Here is a 21343-nt window from a genome sequence, read left to right as displayed (position 1 = left end):
ATCCCTCTAATTCTTACTCAAAGCTTTCACAAAGGACACAGCCAGCCCTAATAGGACGTTTTGTTGGGATTCCAGAGGAGGTTGAGATTAAAAGGGATTTGTTCCCAGTGTCACAGCTGGAAGCTCTGGAGCAGAGCTGGGTTCTGAGGAAAGGAGATAAATCAGGCTGCCCCATGGAGAGGCAGCACAGGAAGCTGGATACTGGGTGAGACCCTTCAGTCCCTCAGGACACTCTGTGGCTGTGACCCCTAAATTCCTTGGGACACTATCCTGGGTGACTCCTAGATTCCTCATGACACTCCCTCCTGGCTGCAACCCCTAGAATCTTTGGGACACTCCATCCTGTCTTGTGACCCTAAATCCTTTAGGATGCTGTATCCTGTCTGTCCCGGGCGCCACCTCCGCTTTTCCTTCTCCCCGTAAGGACAGAAGGGAGAGGCGGGAGGGAGAGGTCCCCTTGGAAGTGAGTGGAGAGGGGAAAAATTTGGTTTGAGGGAAAAAGTTTGACTTCCGACGAGGATGGGATTCGAACCCACGCGTGCAGAGCACAATGGATTAGCAGTCCATCGCCTTAACCACTCGGCCACCTCGTCACAGCAGTCTTGACTCCGCCGGACCTATAAGGAAGTACACCCACCGCCCCCACCGTCTCCTCCTACCTCCTGCTCTCCTGAGCGACGGCACCGCTTACGCGGCCCTACACGGGCACAGAGGGGAGCGAAGCCACCGCGCCGTGACCGAGCACCCCGCGGAGCCCGTGCAGTACCGTGACATCCCCATCACCGCGGCTGCGGGAGTGCAGGCCGCGGGAGACACCGAAATGGCAGCAGCGGGGCGCCCCGTGGACGCCGCCATGTTGTACGGCACAAGGGGGGCGCCATATTGTACGGAGCCGGGGCCAGCCATCCTGTACGGCGCCAATGTGTCGTCACGGGTGCGGGGCGGGCGGTTGGATTTGAACGGGGCGGCGGCGGCCGGGGAGCGGGAACCGGGACCCAGGACCCGGAAACCGGGATTCGGGAGCGGGGGGGCCCCGAGCGGGGAGGTAAGAGCGGCCGAGGGACCCCCGCGGCGGAGGAGGCGGCCCCGGGGCAGCGCGGGAGCGGCGGCGGCCGTTGCCGGGGCCCGGGGCGGGAGCGCGGGAGAAGGCGGGGGGAGAAGGGAGAAGGTCGGCGCTGCCCGGGAGCGGCCTCGGGATCGGCTGGATGGAAGCGGGGCTGAGGCGGTGCCACCTGCGGCGGGCGCGGAGCGTGTGGGGAACCCCCCGGTGAGGGCGGTGCCGATAGATCCCAGGTAATTCCCGCCTGGAGAAGGCGTTAGTGAATGTGGTGTGGTTAATGATAGCGGGATTAACGCGGGGGTTGTGATCGATACGTGACGGGACAAAAAGAGGCGGAAAAAAAGAGATGTCGGCTCGTTCCTAACCGGGAAAAGGCCGAGGGATGGACTGAGGTGATCCAGAGCGATTCCCGTGTTGGCAGAGATAAAAACGGGGAGTCTCCATCAGCACAAGGATTCGGCTCGTCCCCCAAGGATTAAACAGAAGCTCCAGGCAGGATTAGGGAACAGTTAAGGAAGGTGCTTGGGAAGTGAATTTCGGATTAATGTTCCAAATAGCAGACTGATCAGAGCTTTTATAGCTCCAGGGTTATCTCCCACACATCTTCCCTCTCCCTCCCTTTTTCCTCTCTTCAGTCCCACCGAGAGTGGGTTTAGATGGGATATGGGGAAGAAATTGGTCCCTGTGTTGGGAAAAGTAATTCAAGACGCCAGAGGATTATGTCCAAAGAGGAGATAGAGGAGGCCCGTGGCTTATTCATGAATAAAGGGAGAGGCCATGAGGCATTTTCCATGGGGTCTCTCAGATTTCTGGGGGATGCAGCCTCCTTTTTTATCCTAATTTCCTTTTCCCTATTGGCCGAGGTACTTGAGAGATACAAACTTCCCACGCCCCCCTGTCCTTTCTTTTTCTTTGTGTCTTTATTCTTTTTTCCCAAGTCCGGGAATTTAGCAGGGCCTTGGATAAGCACCAGTTTGTGTCCATATAAGTGACATTGTCCTGTTGCTTAACTCACCCATCAGTCCCTGGCTTAGGCAGACTCATAGTTTGTAAAAACACATTCCTCTTACTGCTTTCAGGAGGGTTTTAAGAAAATTGAGCCATGCTCTTCTGGTCGTATCTAGAGGAGGAGCAGGGAGCAACAGGCACAAGCTGAAATATTAGAAATTCAGTTTAAAGCAAGAGGGAAAATGTCTTGTGTGTGTCAGAGCAAACATTGCCTTGTATAAAGTTTGGTCTCATTTATCTCCCAGATAAATTTACCAGAATCTTGATTTTAAATAAAAGGTCAGTTAACCAGTAATAGTTAAATTGTTAGCACAGCTGCTTTCTAATATGATATACAATAGGAAATATATTTAATCTGAATATAACAGGAGAGCATCGACTTGAGAGGCCTTTTGTACTTCAGAGCATTATCTGTGACTAGAGAAGGATGGAGAGAAAAACACAGCATCGAAAGCTAATAGCCAGCTGTAGGTTTATACAGTTTTCCTTATTGAAGCTCATTAATGGTTTTGAATTTTGGTGCTGTATTCTATAGGAAAAGCACATCCTTCAGCAATGGACAAGATTTACACAGACCCTAACATGGAAAAGTGAGTTGAAACCCTCTAAGAATTTCACTGTGGTGTAAATATTGCCCTTTTTAGTGGCAAAACTTTTCGTAATGCACTTCAACATCCCTTGAATGAAATGTGTTATCCATTGTGAAGGGGACAAGGGAGTTTGATGTTTGGTGAGGGGAATTTCATAGTGATGGATTGTCAGGAGATGAGCTGACCATGGGACTGGGAATGCAATTTGCTGAGTTTTCCAAAGCTTATTCTGGGAACCAGTGCTGAAATGATCAATCTGTTCCAATTACATTGTTTATTTAATTTCACACTTGTAAAAACACCAGAGAAATCAATTTATTAACCTCAAAACTTTGTCAGCACCATTCAGGAAATGCACTTTGGTGCAGTTTTGTGCCTTCATACTGATGCCTGGAAATAGAACACAAACTTTTCCAGGCTATATAATGATAATGTAAAAGCAAACCTTTACTTGGAAGCCTTCAGGTGCATAATATAGGGGGAAAGCAGTGCTCAGAATTTGATCCTTATAATTGATGAGATTGGGCAATTAGAATATCTGGCCAGTATTGTCCAATGAGAGGAGCAGTTGGTTAGGTAATCTGGCACCTGGCTTCTCCCCTACCTCCATTATGCCAGTGATTATGTGGTGCAAAATAAAATGTCCTTGGAGAAGCAACAGGCAAAACAGACATAGCAAAATTTTAGGAATGTGTCAATAAGTGCCTGTTCAGTGTGGGAAAGAAAGGTGGGAAAGTACTGGAAGTAACACTGAGGCATTTAACAGTGTCCAGAACTACAAATACATGAAGAATACATAAAAGCTGAAAACTTCAGGCATTTAACCTGTTTCCCTTTTTCCCCTGCAGTGATAATACGGAGCACATCAGAAGGAAGCGGCTGTCCTCTGTGAGTAACTTACAGCATCCCTTGAAATAAAACTGTGTGAGGGGGGAAAGGAGCCAAGGGAAGCTGAAAGAGGAACTTGCTTGCTCTTGGGAGTTGAAGAAAAGCATTCCAGAAGAACCTGTTACACTGAGAGGATTCACTGGGGCACTTCTTTAGCTAAGAAACCAGCTCTTGGAACTGCAGCTGAACTGTAATTGTATTTTCTTTCAGATTTTAAAGGCTCCACGAATTCCTCTGGATGATGTGGGAAATGTGAATGAAATGACCCAGGTAGGTCTATCAAACCCTTTCCTACCAATCCTCCTCAGTGTTCCTCTGATGTCACTGGAATAACACACTTGGTTTTAATGCACCGTTTTTGATAACAATATTAACACACCACTTGTGTTTGGTTTTGTGTTTCTTGGAGACCTGTGCAAACCTGTTGTGTTTTTGGTTTTTTTTGGCAGGATGTTCCCGTGGAGAAACGCAGGAGGAGCTCGCGCCGAGTCAGCTTCGCCAACACCATCAAGTGAGGGAGCTGAAGGGCGCACACCTCATCCCCTCCTCAGCCAAAAAATGCAGGAATAATCCTTCCCCCTGGAAATGTCCTCAATGAGCAGTCACAAATGACTGCAAGCAGCAGGAAGATTGTTGAACCCTAAGAGCCATTATTAATTTTCTCTTCCTGGCTGAGAAAAAAGCCCAATTCAGTGAAATTCATAGAGTTAGGAATTTTTGTTTTCCATTCATGCATCTTAAATGTCATAATGGCATCTTCTCCCTGAAAAATACAGCTAAAGTTCAGTACACTTCTGACTTTTGATACCTCGTTTTAGAACATGTAAAAAAAGATTTAAATTAGTGCTGGGTTTTTTTTTTTTATTTGCTTTTAGAGATGATTTTGTGTTTTTAAAATCTGGTGGTTTTGTTCTTAGCTGCAGAGTCTTCCAGCGAGATCTTAAGAACAGCACATCAGAGACAGAAAATACAGGTAAAACTCCTTTTTCTTTTCCTGATAAACTCCTTTTCCCAGACTATTAACAACAAGATTTTAGCTTGAATTTAAGAAATCAGAACTTTACTGTTTGGGGAAGGAACAAGGTCAGCTCTTTATCCTGGTCTGGCTGAGAAGTCCATTGTCACAGAGTTTTTTGCCACAAGAAGACACATCAAGAGTGAGAACTTCAGAACATTGTTTTCTGTGCCCTTCACTCTTGTCTCAATGTTTTATTGAGTCAGAATTGTGTGGCTTGGGCAAAACCTTTAAGATAATCAAGTCCAAAGGTGATCATGCTTCTTACATTGTAATGTTGTAATTTTCTTATCTTTAGGGTGTTCAGCAGATGAGAAGAATGATACCTTGAATAACGAGTAAGTATCATGTCTGATAGATATTTGTTGTTATTCAATGTTTACTACCAAACATTTTCCTCAGAAAAAGATAAAGCGTTAGTCTGACCTCAAAATTCTTGTAGATAAAACACAGTGGTGGGATCTGTAAAATTAAAATGATATAGTGGTAAAATTACAGATAAGACGCTTTATATGTGAGCAGGGGAGTTTCACAGAACCATAGATTCTATGAAAAATAAAGAATTCATCTTTTCTTGTCATTTAAAAATTAAAATGCTGCTGTATGTTGAACAGTGGTTTGTGGCATAGCAGATAATTCCATGGGAAAAACGAGATTGTGACTAAAATTACAATATATTGAAGACAAATCAGCATTGTCTAATATCTGCTGCCCAGCCCCACATGAGCTGTGCCACAGAATTCTGTGCAACACAATTCTCTGCCTCTTCAGTTTATTGTTCAAGGCTTCTCTTTGAAACCTTTTAACAAACTCAATCCCACCTTTTGCAGGAATGAAGACCCTGGGGCTATTTCATGTGAGATCACTGGTGAGTTTGAAAAGAGATTGAATAACTAAATGACTCTGTTTATTTAAAGCTACTGATTATGTTTGAGAAATTTTAATGTGCCTAGAGCAAGCTCCCTGTCTTGGGAGAGCTCTGTCTGGATGGGCTTTGTCCCTTGAAGTTGTTTACAAGGATCCTGTTATGGAAATCCGGGTGGCCCTTGGAGGTGCAGAATGGAGCAATGGAAGTATTTTTCAGAATATATTTGGGTTTAATTGTATTTATTTGCTTAGCACATGGAGCTTCAGCTCAGTGGATAAAATAATAAGCCAACAGCACAAAAACTAGAGTATTCCCTTTCTTTCCACAGGGATGAGCACTTTGCTTCATGCCCCCATCCAGGCCTTGGGGCAGCAGACTGAGGTATGTGAAGGCTTTAATTTTTTGGTGCTGAAAATAGCAGTGTCCAAAATACATCTCAAGAATTTAATAGTAAAGATTAAAAATGTTAACTGCCTAAAAAATAAGCCTCTGTATTCACACAAAATTCTCTTGAATGTGAATATTCCCTTTTGAAGTATGTGCTGATGTGGTAGGCATTAGACTGCAACATAAATAATTCTTACTTCTGAAATTCCTTTATAACTTCTCAGTAACTAATTCTGGTTCCTTCATTGATCCTTCATCATGGGAATTGAACATTCAGGAGTATACATATTGGTGTTTCCCTCACTGTTTTAGTAATTTATAGTAACATTGTAAAAAAGGCCTGTTCTCCTTCCTCCCTCTTGCACCCACAGCACTTATAGGTTCTAAGTTTTCCTCTGCACATATTCAGTACTGAATAAGTTGTTTCTGTATCAATTTAAACATTTACCTTTTCATTCCCAGCAATAATGTAACCAGGGCTCAGCTGCTTCCTATAGGGGAGTTTTTCATTTTCACTTAAGGTCTTGATAGCTTGAAGAGCTTGGTTTAGGATCTTTGATTTGCCTGGCTGGGGGACACTCCCTTTTCCAACATCCCCTTTCTTTACAAATTGCCAAATACATTTCAGCTATCAACTATCACAACATGAAGTGCCAAATACATTTCAGACACTAATGGTCACAATACAAATTGCCAGATATACTTCAGCCACTGATTTATACAAATTACAAAAGTATACTTCAGTCACCAATTATTATAATAATCAACCAATTGTTTCTGAGTGAGGGAGGTCCTGACTCCTGATTATGGTTTCAAACACTTTAGCTACCCTGTCTGGATTTCCCCTTTAAACTCCTGCCACCTTTCTCCATGGCATTAAACCCACTATTTAAAACAAGTTTTTTTTAAAAACTGGGCCATAATTCCCAACCACCTGCTGGAGAGGAGCCATCAGAACTTCCCTGGTATCTCCTCCAACATCTCCTTGCTGCATCCTGCAATTCAACCAAAATCCTCCTAGAATGTTCTTTCTGTTCCAGTCACTTTTCCAAGGCTCACTTCTGTGTCTATCATATTCCCTGGTGATTCATGATTCACCCTCTTTATTTTTTGCCACAGAGCAACCATCAACTCTAAATCATCCTCCTCTTCTTCTCTCCTGCACTTTAAGCACCTCTGTCCCATGCTGCGCACAAAACAACACCTCTTTCAACCCTTTGCCTTTCTTTTCCTTTTCAAGTGTATGAGAAATTTCATCCCACTTATTTTCTATTCTACAAAACAACATTAATTTGCAATATGGATTATATTGCAAGGTTCCGTCCTTAGACCACTTCTCTGGGTCTTCCAGCAGGTAAAGTGGCCACCACTGATTACAAACTTCTCTGAGTTTTTCAGTTCTCCTTCTCACACAATGGGCATTGAGCAGTTCCATAGGCCAGTAGTTTTTAGAGAGCAAACTTTGTCATAGCTCACCAGGAATAGAAAATGTATAAGCTGGTAACAAATATATTCATTATATTTGATAAAATATATCTCATTACAATTTTCCCCCCACAGCTATAAAACTGTAAGTGCTTTGTGTTAAAGCAACTAAAATCTCCCTTATCACTGGTGAAAAAGTTTTTTGAAATGTCCAGCATGGTGCTGTTGCTTTGGGGCAGGTGGACAATAAACTGGTGGAAATAAGAGGTGGAAATAATGTTGTAGAGAAATAGAAAATACTAATTCATAAGCCTCAGTAATTGGTCTGTGCTTACTAAGATGTGGCTAGATTTGAAGTGTAAGATGACGTATTGTTTCATTAAAAGCCATTTGAATATATTATATTTGCATGATTTAGTCATTGCCCTTTCCTCAAATATGTTACTGCTTATCAGGGAGGCCTGAAATTAACAGGTTGTTGGTTTTTTTAAAAAAGACTTACAGAGCTAAAACCTTAGGATTTTTTACATTAGTCAGCATTAGCTGACTTCTGTTTTAAATAGAATAAACCATGGATGATTTGTTTGAAGTACCAGTCACTAAGTTCTCCTTTTTTTGTTTTTATTTTTCAGTGGTATGGCGTGGACCACGCGGCTCCAAGGACGGACAGGATGGACACCACCCTCCTCTTCTCGGAGGAGAATGAGATGGAGATGACAGCCAGTCACACAGCCGTGATCTCACGGAACCTCAGAGCCCCCCAGCCTGACAGAACAGAGAAAATAGACTTCACCTCCTTCCTGGCTAAGCTCAACTCCAGCCAGGCAAAGGCAGAAACCAGCAAGGAGCTGAGTTTGCTCTCTGACCCCACAAACCATCCGGGCCCATCTTTGGAACAGAAGGAAGAAGCCACTGCTGTGAAAAAAATAGATTTTGGTGAATTTCTGCTGAGACTGAAGTCAAACAATCCTGCTGAGACACCTGACAAGGACAATGTTTGCTGTGTCCCTTCCCAAGGCTCGGGAGACGTGACGCGAGTGTCCGGGGAATTTGAGTATTCCCATGAGCCGCCAGACACCTGCAACGTGACAAAAGTGTTCCGAGACCGAGAAGGTGGCATGGAGATGACAAAATGTGAGGCAGCTGATGTTAAAATTCCATTCCCTGGAGTCAGTGAGGTTCCAGCAGAGCAGTGGGAGTGTGCAGATGTCACCAAGGCGTTTGCAGATGAGGGCATGGATGTGACAACCAGTCACACTGCAAAAGTGTCCTTTGCCCTCTCCACTGTGGGGAACCAAAGTCTCAGCTTGCCAAAGGATTTCCCAGCTGCAGATTCAGATAGTTCTGTATTCAGGAGAGCATCTAATCACAGCTTAAATGTTCAGCAGGACCCTCAGTTTTGTGCAGACAGAAAACCAGCAAATGCTGAAGGCAGAGGAGACCCCCCAGTGCTGCGAGCTGGGAAGCAGGAGGCCACGGCGTTGTCTGCCATCCGGGGATCCGTTTCGTCCGAGACTGTCTTCAGAGGGGACAAAACTGTTGTGTTTTCCAAGTGTGATGACATGGAAATGACTGGGAATTACACAGACATCATCTATATGGCCAGCACCACAGAAGAGGACAGTTCATGCCATAAAACCTGTGAAAAGCCGGCGAGTACCAACCCTCTGCTCACAGGGAGCAGATCCATGGCATGTGGTGACATCCCAAAGGGTCTGGCACCTGGAGATAATCCTGCTGCTGGGCCCTATAAAACCAGTGCACTTGAACTGCCTTCAGCCTCAGCTGGACACATGGAAAACGTGTCCCAGGCTCATGGTTCTGCTGCAGCCAGCGCTGGGTTTGGCTCACACACGCATTTGGTGGCTGGCAGTGTTCTGAAGAGCAGGTTTGATCCCTCTGCAAACCCCCAGCTTGTTTTTTCAGGTGAGAAGACAGTGCTATTTGCAGGAGAAGACATGGACTTGGCTAAAACCTGTGTTAAGGATGGTGGAATGAGTGTTGATAATGAACATCCCACTGCAGTGCTCACCTCTGTCACCTGCAAACCTCGTTTCCTGGGTAACACATCCATGTCTTCCAATGTAACTGAGCAGGAAGAAATGGAAATAACAAGATGCCACACTGTTTTCTTTGATGGTCAAAGCAGTGGGATAACAGCAGAACCAAAACAAATGCCCTGTAAAATCATTCCGAGACAGAACCAGAACAAAAGTGTCACTGAGGGTGACATATCTGCATATTCTGTAGATATGGACAAGGAAAATGTTGACGTGAGGAGTATTGATGGGAATATTAAAAAGTCCCAGGCTATGGAAAGGAATGCTCAAGATCTTCAGATGATAATGGTTGATAAGCTTGGAAAAACCAACTTCCAGGCAGGTGGTCTGAGTTCCTGTGCCAAGAACACCTGTTTGTTACAAGAGCAAAACAGGGGGGTCCCCGAGAGTGTTGTCACTAATACCAGTGCATCCCTGTCTTTGCAAAGCCAAGGAGTTGTATCACAGCCTGTGGAAAAAAACCTTCCAAGCCTTTCAGATTTCTGCGCAAATGACACAACAGGCGTGTTTTTAGGTGATCAGAGCATGGACATAACCAAAGCTCATCCTGCTGCCTTGGAGATTGCTCCTATTGACACTGAACAAGAATCCAATAACTATAATCAAACCCCTGCACTACCCAAGCAGCTGCAAAACCAGTCCTTCCCATTTTCCAGTCATCGTGGCATGGATATTGTGAGTCAAACTGCAGCAGTGGAATGTGAGGACTTGAAAATGAACACCAATATGCAAATTGTTACTGCTTTGCCTCCAGGTGGTTCATTTTCTTTCAATAACAATCCTGCTCCCTCTGGAATGAGAGGAAATCAACAGTTTGGGACAGTAATAGGAATAAATGCAGATGGCCAAAACTCAGACAGGCAAGAGAAACTCCAGCCTGTGAGAGCACTAAGCAAAATATTGCCAACCCAAGGAGACTCTGACAGACATTTTTCCATGGGTAAAAGAGGTTCTTCAAGAGAGGATTTTAAAACTCCTCCCTCAGCTCATGGGTTGCTCCAGAGGGGTGTGGAGGAACCAGTGTGGGCCAGGACATCTGAGAAACCCAAGGGAAGTTCCCAGCTGTCTTTCTTTGGAGAAAAGTCTGTTGTGTTTCCCCACGGTGAAAACATGGACACGACTGGCAGGTGTGTGGTGGTGGTTCCAGATTTTACCATCAGCGTTTTGTCACAAAACAAAGCAGCACCTGAATGCTTTGGTCAAGGTGGAAATGAAACAATGTCCTCAGGAAAAGGAGCCACGATGCCAATGCTGGCGGAGCAGGGTGGGTGGGAGGCTGCAGGTGGCAGAACCATCAGTTTTGCTCCAGCTGAGGATATGGAGATCACCACAAGTCACCCAGCACAGCACAGACAGCCCATCCTAGCCATCCCTGCTGACAAAACCATCGTGTTTGCCCACGGCCAGGAGGACATGGACATCACTGCGTCCCACACTGTTGCTGTCAGTAAGAACATCCATAGGTTTGAGACTCAGCAGCCACCACAGCACGTGCACGATGAGTTGGTGCCCTGCAGAGGTGAAGCAGATTCCTCACAGTATGCCACAGAACCTAAGGATAAGGCCAGCATTCCCTCTTCTGCTTCGTCAGACTCTGCATTTCCCAGTGAGAAAGGAGCTACCCAGGTCCCCAGTGGCACGACACCACATTCCATTTCTTCTGTCTCCCTTCAAGAAAGTCCTGTGGATGTGGGGGCACCACAGGATCATGGCCTTCCCACAGATAGTTCTGTCCCAGTAAGCAGGGAGCAAGATCTCACACCACCAGAAAATCTGCAGTCAAAGGGAGTGTCTTTTGAGTTCTCAAGTAAGGGCACTGTGGATCACAGGGAAGAAAGTGGCAGTTTGGGATCCTGTGCTGCCTTTTGCATGCAGGGATCAGATCCTTGGAAGGGTCATCCAGATGCCCCTGGTACTCAGGGAAACCAGCTGGTGGAAGAGGATTCACCTCGGTGTGGAGATCCAGATTTGGGCTTGACAGGAGCAAACCTCATTCCAGCTGCTGACAAGGAATCCAAGAAAAATGAGGAACTGTCAGCTGAAGGGGAGGTGCTTCCAAAAGACTTTCAAGTAAACTCTGATCAAACTAGGCAACCTTTGATCAGTGACAGTTCAGGGGATCAGGCACATCCCACTCTTGCACCAACAGTTTCAGGTATTTTAGGTGTTTGTTCAAAACTGATAAATATGACAAGGAAATCTGTTTCTGTTTCCAAAACTGCTTCTTCTGACCAGTTGTCCAGTTCCTCAGCTCAGCCAGAGGATAGCCTGAGGTTGGGAAAAAACACTGCCAGTGAAGCAAATAACTTCTTAGATACCAAAAAGCAGGAGAACACAGGTCTGGAATCTGGAGCTGATCCCATAGAAATGGCACCTAAGGATAAATATCCAGGAATAAATATTCCTCTGGGTATATTCCAGCCTAAATTACCAAATAAGAGGAATCATGTTTCCAGTGCACAAGACATAAATACAAAATCGGATAGAGCAGAAGCCCCAGCTCCAGCAAACACCAGTGAAACCCCAGGTAACAAGTCCAGCAGGCAGAACTTCAGTCCTTTTGAGTTCATAGCAGAAGAATTTCTCCCTGTGTGCCTGGAGGAAATGGATTCCAATGAATCTGTCAGCTCTGAACTTGTGGAAAATGCTTGGGGTGATAAAAATAAAAAACAAATCCCCCACTCTGAAAAGGATCCATTTGAAGAGACAAAAACTTGCAACATGAAAAGAGCTTTAGGAAAAACTGAGGAGGATCTTCAAAGCCCAAAGAAGGCCAAGAGAGATCAACATGTGGATGATGGGGCTTCTCCAGGCTTGGAGGTGAGTTTGGTCCCTCACTGTAAGGATACAGGAGCACCACCAGGGCTTAAGTTTTGGGGCTATAAGTGGATCTGCTAGTAGATTTTCTTGTTTCTCATAATCACCAGTTTGCTGTCATTTTCCTGTGTGGTTTTCATTGTTTTGCCAAGTTAGAAGAATCAGGTTGGTGTGTGCAACAGTCCTGTACCAGGCAAAACAGGCAGAATGAGGGATTTGCCAATTTTAAACCATTCTCTGCCTAGTATCCCTTTAATCCTTTCAAAACACAGCTACAATAAACCATTGATCCAGTTAGGTTGTTTTATATAACTATATTAATTATTTTTCCTAAATTGTTAATATTAGGTGACTTTTGATGTCGTGCCTGAGGACCAAGCAGAAGTTGATGCAGCTGGAGAACCCCCAAATCTCTCAGCTAAAAGCCCTGAGTGTCCTCAGGCCAGCACCAGCAGCTCCCTAGATTCTATGAAGGCTGAGATAGAGTCAACAAGTAAGAGACCATTCGTGATAAGAGTCCCAAACCTTGTGTTCTTTGCCCTGTAAGAATGTTATTAACCCACCAATACCTGCCCCTTTCTGTTTTGTTTTCCCAGTCCAGCGCAGCAGTCAGATGCAGTCCCAGCTTCTCACAGACAGCATTTGTGAAGAAAACTTGTGGGAGGTATGAACAGAGCTGGAAGACAGCAACTTCCTGTCCTAACAGGGAAAAAAACTCCTGTGTTTATACACCAGTGAGCATTCTGTCTTGAAAAATGGACTTACCTGTATGTTTTTCCTCAAATGTACAGAAATTTCAGAGCGGTGCTATCACAGTTGGGGAGTTTTTTACCCTTCTTCAAGTCCATGTTGTGATTCAGAAGCCCCGGCACAGCCAGCTTCCAGCCAGTGTGAGTAGAACAATATTATTGACCTTAAATAGCACTCCTTTGTTGGTTTGGGATTTGATTTTTGGCAACTCAGACATCTTTAAACACAAACCAGAACAGATTTCCATCTCCTCGCCAAATACCATATATTCAGAATTATTGTTGTTGGATAAATATATTAATTCTTGCTTTTTAAAGTTTGTTTTAAGGACAATAAATTTGTTAGCAGCTCAGTCTGACCTTTTCACTTTGTCTTCTCAGTGAGTCCATCAGGCACTGCTGCCTGCAGCTACTCTGAGCTCCTCCTGCCTGTTCTACTCTCTGCTTTAGAAATGCTTCACCATGATATTGCTACTCTTATTTCCTCACCTGAAGAAAGGGGAAGAAATACAAAAGGCTGCCTTCTAAATCCCTTCCGTTTTTTACTTCAAATGCTCTCCCAGCTTAGTTACAGTTTACAAATTTATTCCTACTGAGTTGTCTCTAAATATTCATCAGGCTTAATAACACTGCTGCTGTGGACTAGTGACTGATAAATACCAGACACCTCCTCCACAAAAACCCCTGAAAACTGTCTTTGAAGGAGTGCAAGTAATTAATGTCAGTTATTTAAGAGCTTTACTACACAGGCAACTTGCTGAAATACCCTCTTTATATTTATTTGAGGAATAAAGCTCCACAAGGCTTCCCTAAGGCTTGGGTGCTTTGATTCTGAATTAAGCCTAACTTTGAATGAAGCACTGTTTTATTGGGGAGCACTCTTGTTATCTGCATAACATATACGTGTTTTCAAGTCTATCTAAAAGGGAGACCTCTTTCAGTAATATTTGATTTCATTTTTTGAGCTCTAATGATGAGGCACGTATCCCAAAAAGAAGCCTGTGCTCTGTTGTGGGGAAATCAGAATTGAAATGATTGGAAGTTGCCATTTCTGAAAAATATGGATTTTTTTTTTTCCTTTCTCCTCCTACTTTTCCCTGTGTTTTTCCTCAGTGTGCAGTCAGTGCACCTCCCACTGCAGAGGCTCTCATCTACAGCCAGTACATTCATCGGCCCAAGCTGAGGATTTATGAGGAGGATTGCCAGGACCTGTCTCAGAAAATAGTGGAGTGAGTGATTTTCCAGTCACACAGTTTATCAGTAATTCCATTTTTTCAGCTCTCTCTGCATGGAAATGGCCTGAAGAAATACATTACATACAGGAGAAATAAAAATATATAGTTAATAGTTTATTACAGATTTAGAAATTAATTGTATAAATATCACCATGCTGCTTTATGTGGTCAGTGGAATTGCTACAAGACTTTCAACTTTTTTTTTTCCCCATATTTCAGGTTAAAACCACATGTGACTGTCCTGGATCAGCCCCTGGTGAATGTGATCAGGAGTTTGTGGGAAGTAATGAGAACCTGCACTGATGAAGAGGTAATGCTGCATGGACAGAATGTGTGTAATAAAGAAGAGAGGTTAATTTATTTATTCACCTCAAGTAAGAACCAGATTGGTCACAAAATAACAGCAGGTGAAACAAGGCAAGATATTTTCTCAGTGGAAAACTGCTGAGAACTTCCAGCATGTCAGGAGAATGCAAGGAAATGTGTCCTTTGAAATATATTAAGGGGGAAAGAAATGATCCACAGTTATTTCATAGAAAACCCAGAAATCTTATAGAAGTATCCCACAAGAATTGAGAAAGTGGATCAAAGGAATTTTGTTTTCTGTGGTTCTAATGCCAAGAATAAAGATGTATTCCTTGAAAATAAAGAGTCTAAATTGATTAGAGACACGGTATTTTTCATAATTCATCATTAGTTTGGCATAGGATATCACTGAGGTTGGGTGCTGAGCTAGAGTCAGGAAGGATAATATTTCCATTCACTTTCTCTTCTGTATTTCCCATTCATCACAGCTGAGTATGTTTGGAGCAGAACTGAACAAGATGAAATCCTGTTTCACCAAGGAGGCTAAAATCTTGTCTCACAATGAGAAGGAGACATTGTACAGGAAACTGCTGCAGAGTGCTGAGGTAGGAGCCACAGGGCTGCAGGCATTTACCTTTAAAAAATCACTTCTACCACGTTTCTTGTCTTTAAATGTGTAGGAGCTTTATTATTATAATTGTATTCTCATTAAGTTTCTTTCTTATCAATACACTTCCCTTTTATTTATATGCAAATATAACACTAGGACAGTGACATTCTTGTAGTTACACTGTAGGAACCTTCTGCCTAAGAGTTTTGGTGATTACCAGAGTGAAAAATGGGAGTATTAAAGGATCACCACCAAAAACGAGCTCTTTATACTGTAGCAATATCAGTGTTAGTAAGTAGGTAAGTAGTAGCAGCAAGTATTTGGGAAGAAATTCTTCCCTGTGAGGGTGCTGAGGCCCTGGCACAGGTTTGCCCAGAGAAGCTGTGGATGACCCATCCCTAGAAGTGTCCAAGGCCAGGTTGGATGGGGCTTGGAGCAAGCTGGGATAGTGGAAGGTGTCCCTGGCCATGGCAGGGGATTGGAATTGGATGGTGTTTAAAATCCTTTCCAATGCAAACCATTCAGGGATTCTCTGATAAGTAACAAGGAAGTGCACAAGTAATGCATTGTGACAGGGATCAAAGATGTGTATGTATTAAAGCTCTAGATTCAGCAAACATTTAGTAATTTCTTATTATTGGCTATTCCCCCAGGGTTTGTCAGTTGCCTCTTCCCTCTAGTGATAGATTTCCCTGGCTGCTTTAATTAATTAGCAAGGAAAGAGCCCATGGTGATCCTGGAAGAAAATTTCAGCTTTTAAAATAATATCACTGACTCAAGTACAATTTTTCCATCTTAGGAGCAATACAGAAAGCTCCAATCAAGAACAGAAAAGGTGGATGCTGGGATGAAGGAGGCAGAGAGCTCCATAGTTGCTCTGGAATCAGGTGTGTGTTTCCAAAAAGGTGGCCAATATGCTGCTTTCTCTTTTTTCTGCAGAACTGCTGTTTAAAAGATCAGTTCAGGATTCTGTGTTTGTGGTTGTTTGATACAAGCTGCAGTCAGAACTTGGCATTGCTGTGTAATGATGCTCTGTAGTTTCAATTCTTTTTCTCCAACTCCTTGAGTAGAAATCAAATTGCACAGTAGCAGTGCAATAAAACAAGTTTTGCTTGATCACTTTTTGAGGTTTTTGGTAGATACTTTTCCATGGTTTTGGTTTTTTGTGGGTTTTTTGTTTGTTTTTGGTTTTGTGGGTGGTTTTTGTGGAGTTTTTTGTTTGTTTGGGTTTTTTGGGGTTTTTTGGTTGGTTTTCTGTTTGGTTTTTTGGTTTTTGGGGGGTTGGGGTTTTTTGGGGGTTTGGTTTGGTTTTTGGGGGGGGTTTTTGTTTGTTTTTAGGGGGGTTTTTTGGGGTTTTTTTGTTAACTAGGAAGTGCTGAGATTTCTAGAGCAAAAGTAAGTCCAAGTATTGAGTTCTGCACAAACCTGACACTTCTTTCCCACAGATTCTTTTTGGGATGAAGAGGAAGCTGGCTGCAGTGCTGGAACAGCAGGAGGGCAGAATGTACAGGAAGGTAATGGAAGCAGCTGAATGCACTTTTTGTCTGGTGTTTTAGAACCTAGAGAGGGTGATACTCAACCCCCACCCTGATGCATTTACTCTGAGAGAGATGCAGACACTGCTGCTTTCCTGCATTGCAGATAGCTAATTACATAGGTGTTAAGAATGAAAAGGACTGGCTTTTCCCTGGAAAAAGGGAATTTAGAACTTGCTACCTGAAGAGTGTGTGCTGGTTGTCATATTCAACATTTTATTGTCCAGTAATTATAGCCTTTAACTCCATAAGAACAGTGAGTGCACAGCAAATTAGGGCTGCCTGTGCTGCTCTTTCATTTTTTTCCTTTCCTGTTCTCCCCTTTTTTCTCTTTGCTTTAGAATTGCAAAGCATCACAGCCCAAGAAGAGGAACTTCTGAGGTAAGGAGGATTTAAGAATCAGGTGCACACTCAGATTTTAGAGGGTGGGTCTGTTTTTGACCACTGTACCACATCCCATGAGATTGGTTTATCCTTGCAGAGAACTGTCAGAGATGGATGCTGAGGATGAGCTTGATTTGGCTGAGATGGAGAAGCTCAAGAATACTGAAAGGGCCTGCCTGGAAATCCTGAAGAAATATGAGTAAGGAAAACACCTCCAGATTTTATTTTTTAATAGCTATTTCTGGGGGCTTATATTTGTACATGAACGTGTTTGGGTTTGGTTTTCCTTGTTATTTGATGTGGGAAATCTTGGAATGCCCATCTCCTTGTAGCCTAAGGTAGGCAGTAAAGCCTTTGAGAACTTCCATGTGTGAAGCAGTTATTCCATTAGCAGCTTTGCAGTGGTAGTCTGTGTTCAGGGTTTCCACACTCAACTCTCCTTCAATCACCAAACTGACATTTATATGAAATTTATAGTAATATGCTTGCATTCCCAACAGATTTTTTTTATATTCTGTTGGAATGAAAGACTCTGTTTGGCTTTAGAAAATTTCATTGCTGTGTGATGTGGTAAGAGCTGCAAGTGCATTTAATGCACTGATGTTTTGTCCCTCAGGAAGTTGTTAGGGTTGTTTAATTGAAACTTATGCTGATGGTGAGGTTTTTTTTTTTTCCCCTTTTCAGCTTCACCGAGTGGGAGTTGATGGAATGGAGTGAGCAGCAAGCTGTATTTAATTTTCTTTATGATTCTGTGACACTCACAGTCATGTTTGGACCCCCAGTAGGTGAGTCAGAAAATGGGTAGGTTTATGTTTTATGAATTTGCAGTGTTAGAGAACAGAAACCTAAAATGTCCATATTTGTAAAAATCTGCTGAAAGGAAGTAGAAAATAGAAAATATACTAGAGTGTGTTGTAAGTTGAGAGAAGTGGCTTTGAATATGTTTTTCAGATTAAAATCCAGAAATGGATGTAATGCATGGCTGATTCTGAAGATAGAGAGCTGAACTCCAGAACTAAGCATGGAAATAACTGGGGTTCTTTAACTTTCTTTCTCAGATGGTGAATTTTTTGCCGCACATCCTTCCAGAAGCATCATTAGCCTGGACTTTGAATCTTTCCTGGATGGTGAGATTTTTGAATATTCTGAAAGCAGCAGCCCTGCTAATCTTTTGTTGGGAAGACTAAATGTGTGCTTCATCTTCTAATGCTTTTTGAAATGGCTTTTTAAATATTTCTGGGGAATTTTTTTTTGTGTGTGTGTTGCAGAGGATCAAGCTCCACCCTCCTCGTGTTTAGTCCAAAAACTCATCTTCCAGTTTATTGAAAGTCGGGGAAACTGGCAGGAAAAGTGTCCCACACTGCGCTACTTGCCCCAGGTAACATTCCAGGGAAACTTAGAAGACTCTGAAAAAAATCCAATTATTATTTTCTGCAACAGAGAAAATAGAGTTGAGCTGAGAACCAAAGCATCAAAGAATCAAAATCTGCTTCAGGAATATTCTGAGGTGTGAGGGGAAATACTTGTCTCTGAAGGCAGGAGTCCTAAAAGCTGAAGTTTATTAAAAAACCTCTTTTCTTTTTGCCTGAAGAAAAAGAAAAATTGAGCTGAAGGCCATTCTGCCTCCTAAAGAATGTAGGTTTAAATTGCCAAGCCAAACTTTTGTGTTCCTGCATGGCTGTTGGCAAAGCTGAAAGGGCAGATTTAAAGCAAAAAATGTACATTTGTTATACTTGTACAATTTCATTTTTCCATCCAAACTGAGGCAGCAGTTGAACCACGTTTATTTTTTACACTTTCTAGGATGAGCTGAGTGTTCAGGCATCACATGGTCACCCCCTGAGTGCTGATGTTGCTTTTCTGATTGTCCCTCCAGGCTCTCTTTGACACCTCCTTGGTGGTGAATCGATGCAGAATCTTAGGAGAGGAGCTGGAATTTCTGCAGAGGTGGGGTGGAAAATTTCATCTCCTGGAGACAGATATCAAAGGCACAGAGTGAGTAAATTCAGATTATCATGATGGGATTGTTGAGGTGTCCTGTGCAGTGCCAGGAGCTGGATTTTGATGATCCTTGTGTGGGTCCTTACTGACCCAGGATGTTCCATGATTCTGTAAGATGGAGTTCACTTAAGCTCTCTTAAGTAACCTCAAGAGGGAGTTTCTAGATAAACAGGAGCAAAATACTGAAATAGTTTCAATTTGGTTTTCTTAAAAGTGACATTTTATGCAGCCATATGGCTGTTCATGGATTCATTGATTTTATGACTGTCAGCCTCTCCTTCCTTGCTGTTTTCCTGCTTGACTTGCCTTTCTTAAATATTTAGGCCAAATTGTAGCAATGCAAAGGAAATAGAGCCAAGAGTTTACCTGTAGCTTAGGGCTTTGTTTCCTTTAATCTTATGTTTTCCTCAGTCAAGCACAATCAGTCATGGAAGGAGGGATGCACTGAAACTGAAGTTCACTTTCTTTGCTTTCCATTTGTCCTTGCTACTTCCCAATTTTGTGGCATGTCCCAGTGGTATGCCACAAACACAATTTCACCTCATCCTTCCATTATTGATGTGTATTTTTAATTAAGAAGTGTCTAATTATTAACTTGCTCTGCGCACCTTGGTGCTGTTCCAGAGGTTATTCTAATTTTGTAAGAGTGCCAAAAACCCCCATGGATCTGGAGGCAAAACAGTCTGCCTAAAGCATTAGAAAACCTTAACTGCCTGGGAATGTTTTATGTTAACTAGAAAACATATTTTTAGTCTCTATTCTCCCGTAATTTCTGGATGGTTCTGTGAATTATGTGGGCATTAACTTTTTCAGTTAATGGGGGAAGTTTGCATTCTGAAGTGTTGATAAAGTATGAAGATCCTTTTTTATCTTATTCCTGAAGTTCCTGTGGGTCTGTGCTGGAATTCTTTAGAAGTTACTGTGCTCGTTGCATCAGTGACATCACTGATTTCTACTCCTGGCACTAATTCCAAGGTGGAAGCAGCCCACTTGAAGCCCGTTTCTTCTTTTACATGGATCTTTGTGTTTATTTCCACAGAGTGAAGCTTCTGTTCTCCTCTTCGGTGGCTTTTGCAAAGTTTGAGTTGACTCTGGCCCTGTCTCATGATTATCCATCTGCTGTACTTCCCTTCAGGGTCCAAACCCACATTGGGAATATCGGGTGAGCTGACAAAGCACTGCTGCCATGTGACACCATTCCAAAGTAGGGATGGGGGATTGAACCCTCGGGATCCTCTCCAATGTGTGATAATTTTATCTTCCCCAGGGAGAAGGAAATTGCTGCTGTTCTCTCTGGAGTTCCAGCTGGTCACCACTATCTGCAGAGAATAGTCATCTCCATCCATCAGAATCTGCTCCAGGGTCCAGGATGAGCTGCTGCATCCACAGGCAGGATTGAAGCAGTCAGAATGGGAAGTCTTGTGAGAATTCCAGCTGTGTCTCCCTGAAATGGGAATGCTGTTTCCCACTCAGCTCTAGTATTCCTGCCTATTTGGTATCCTTGTGGCTTAGACCAAGTAGAATGTTTGGTGTAGGCTACAAGTGTTACAAAAGCAGGGGTGTCTAAAGAGAAGAAGGAAATTCCTAGATCCCTTGTAATTTCAAGGTGCCTTTTATCTTCTGTCAGTCACTGGTGGTCATTCCTGGCATGGATATTCTTCTTCCATAGCCCATTAATTTTGTCACTTACAGAGCTCTTGGACAAAGCAATGGTGAGTGTTCTCTCAATTTACAATTACAACTGGAATTTACTTTTGCTGTTATTTCACTACCATGTACAACATAACAGATCCCACCACATCCAGTGTTTATCCATTGCCTGGCACCTCTCCCAGGCCAGACACTATAACCCTGCATCTGGTTCATTAACCAGTTAAACTGTAGCAATTAACCCCAATCACCAAAGTCAGAAATATTTTTGGAATTAAGGCTTAAAAATCCCTGTGCTTGCCCACAGGCTTTGGGATGCAGCAGCCTCAAAGCCCTCACTGCAATTCTCTGCCTCAATATAGTTCTGACATCCATTGTCTTACTCCACTATCTCTGGGTGCTGGTGCACAGTCCCAGTTTGGAATGCCATGAAATTTTAGCAAGGAGACTGAACTCCTTAAATTTGGGAGTACCTGTGAGCTCTAGCTTGGTTTTGTGTGTAATTTTGTGTATTATGTGAGTCTTGCTGTTGGAACTCGCTCGGACTGTGTTGCTGTGCCAAAGCACCAACCCTGGCTCAGCTCTCAGTTCTGCAGCTGCAAATCTTTGTGCCCTGTAAAATATGTTGAATTTTAAAATGTTTTCCTGTATTTTAGTGTTTATATATTTTGTCTTTTTACAAAGTTTGCGTCTGCTTGAAAAGTGGAAGTTTAATAAAGATTGGATTTATCACTCTTCCTGTTTCAAATGGGGAT

The 21343-nt window shown here is 43.1% G+C and overlaps 1 protein-coding gene and 1 non-coding gene across 2 annotated transcripts; one reads left to right on the top strand and one right to left on the bottom strand.

Moving 5' to 3' along the window:
• The first annotated feature begins 173 nt into the window (after positions 1 to 173).
• On the top strand, positions 174 to 21323 carry KNL1 (kinetochore scaffold 1). Its single transcript, XM_033062790.1, has 28 exons — positions 174 to 205; positions 598 to 762; positions 828 to 1055; positions 2593 to 2658; positions 3507 to 3546; positions 3757 to 3816; positions 3996 to 4057; positions 4464 to 4519; positions 4860 to 4899; positions 5392 to 5429; positions 5758 to 5810; positions 7874 to 12121; positions 12467 to 12611; positions 12715 to 12782; positions 12910 to 13008; positions 13981 to 14096; positions 14322 to 14412; positions 14897 to 15013; positions 15818 to 15905; positions 16464 to 16532; positions 16895 to 16934; positions 17035 to 17136; positions 17622 to 17722; positions 17996 to 18064; positions 18206 to 18315; positions 18814 to 18932; positions 19978 to 20100; positions 20206 to 21323. Exons 1-28 carry the CDS (start codon positions 174 to 176, stop codon positions 20309 to 20311), a joined length of 6651 nt encoding a protein of 2216 aa, XP_032918681.1. The 3' UTR covers positions 20312 to 21323.
• On the bottom strand, positions 512 to 593 carry TRNAS-GCU. The gene has a single exon. It is a non-coding gene; the product is annotated as a tRNA-Ser (tRNA).
• Positions 21324 to 21343: the final 20 nt, after the last annotated feature.

The sequence above is a fragment of the Catharus ustulatus genome, chromosome 6 (assembly GCF_009819885.2).
Source record: "Catharus ustulatus isolate bCatUst1 chromosome 6, bCatUst1.pri.v2, whole genome shotgun sequence".
In the NCBI taxonomy this organism is placed as follows: Eukaryota; Metazoa; Chordata; class Aves; order Passeriformes; family Turdidae; genus Catharus; species Catharus ustulatus.
The sequence above is the reverse complement of the archived record's forward strand: the minus strand, read 5'-3'. Positions and strand labels throughout refer to the sequence as shown.

What these genes read in the sequence shown, in the direction of transcription:
- KNL1 (XM_033062790.1), top strand. Translation starts at nt 174, where the DNA reads ATGGAGAGGCAGCACAGGAAGCTGGATACTGG. An exon ending in GAACCTGCACTGATGAAGAG is followed by an intron (nt 14,413 to 14,896) that starts GTAATGCTGCAT and finishes CATTCATCACAG; the next exon opens with CTGAGTATGTTTGGAGCAGA. An exon ending in CAAGAAGAGGAACTTCTGAG is followed by an intron (nt 16,935 to 17,034) that starts GTAAGGAGGATT and finishes TTATCCTTGCAG; the next exon opens with AGAACTGTCAGAGATGGATG.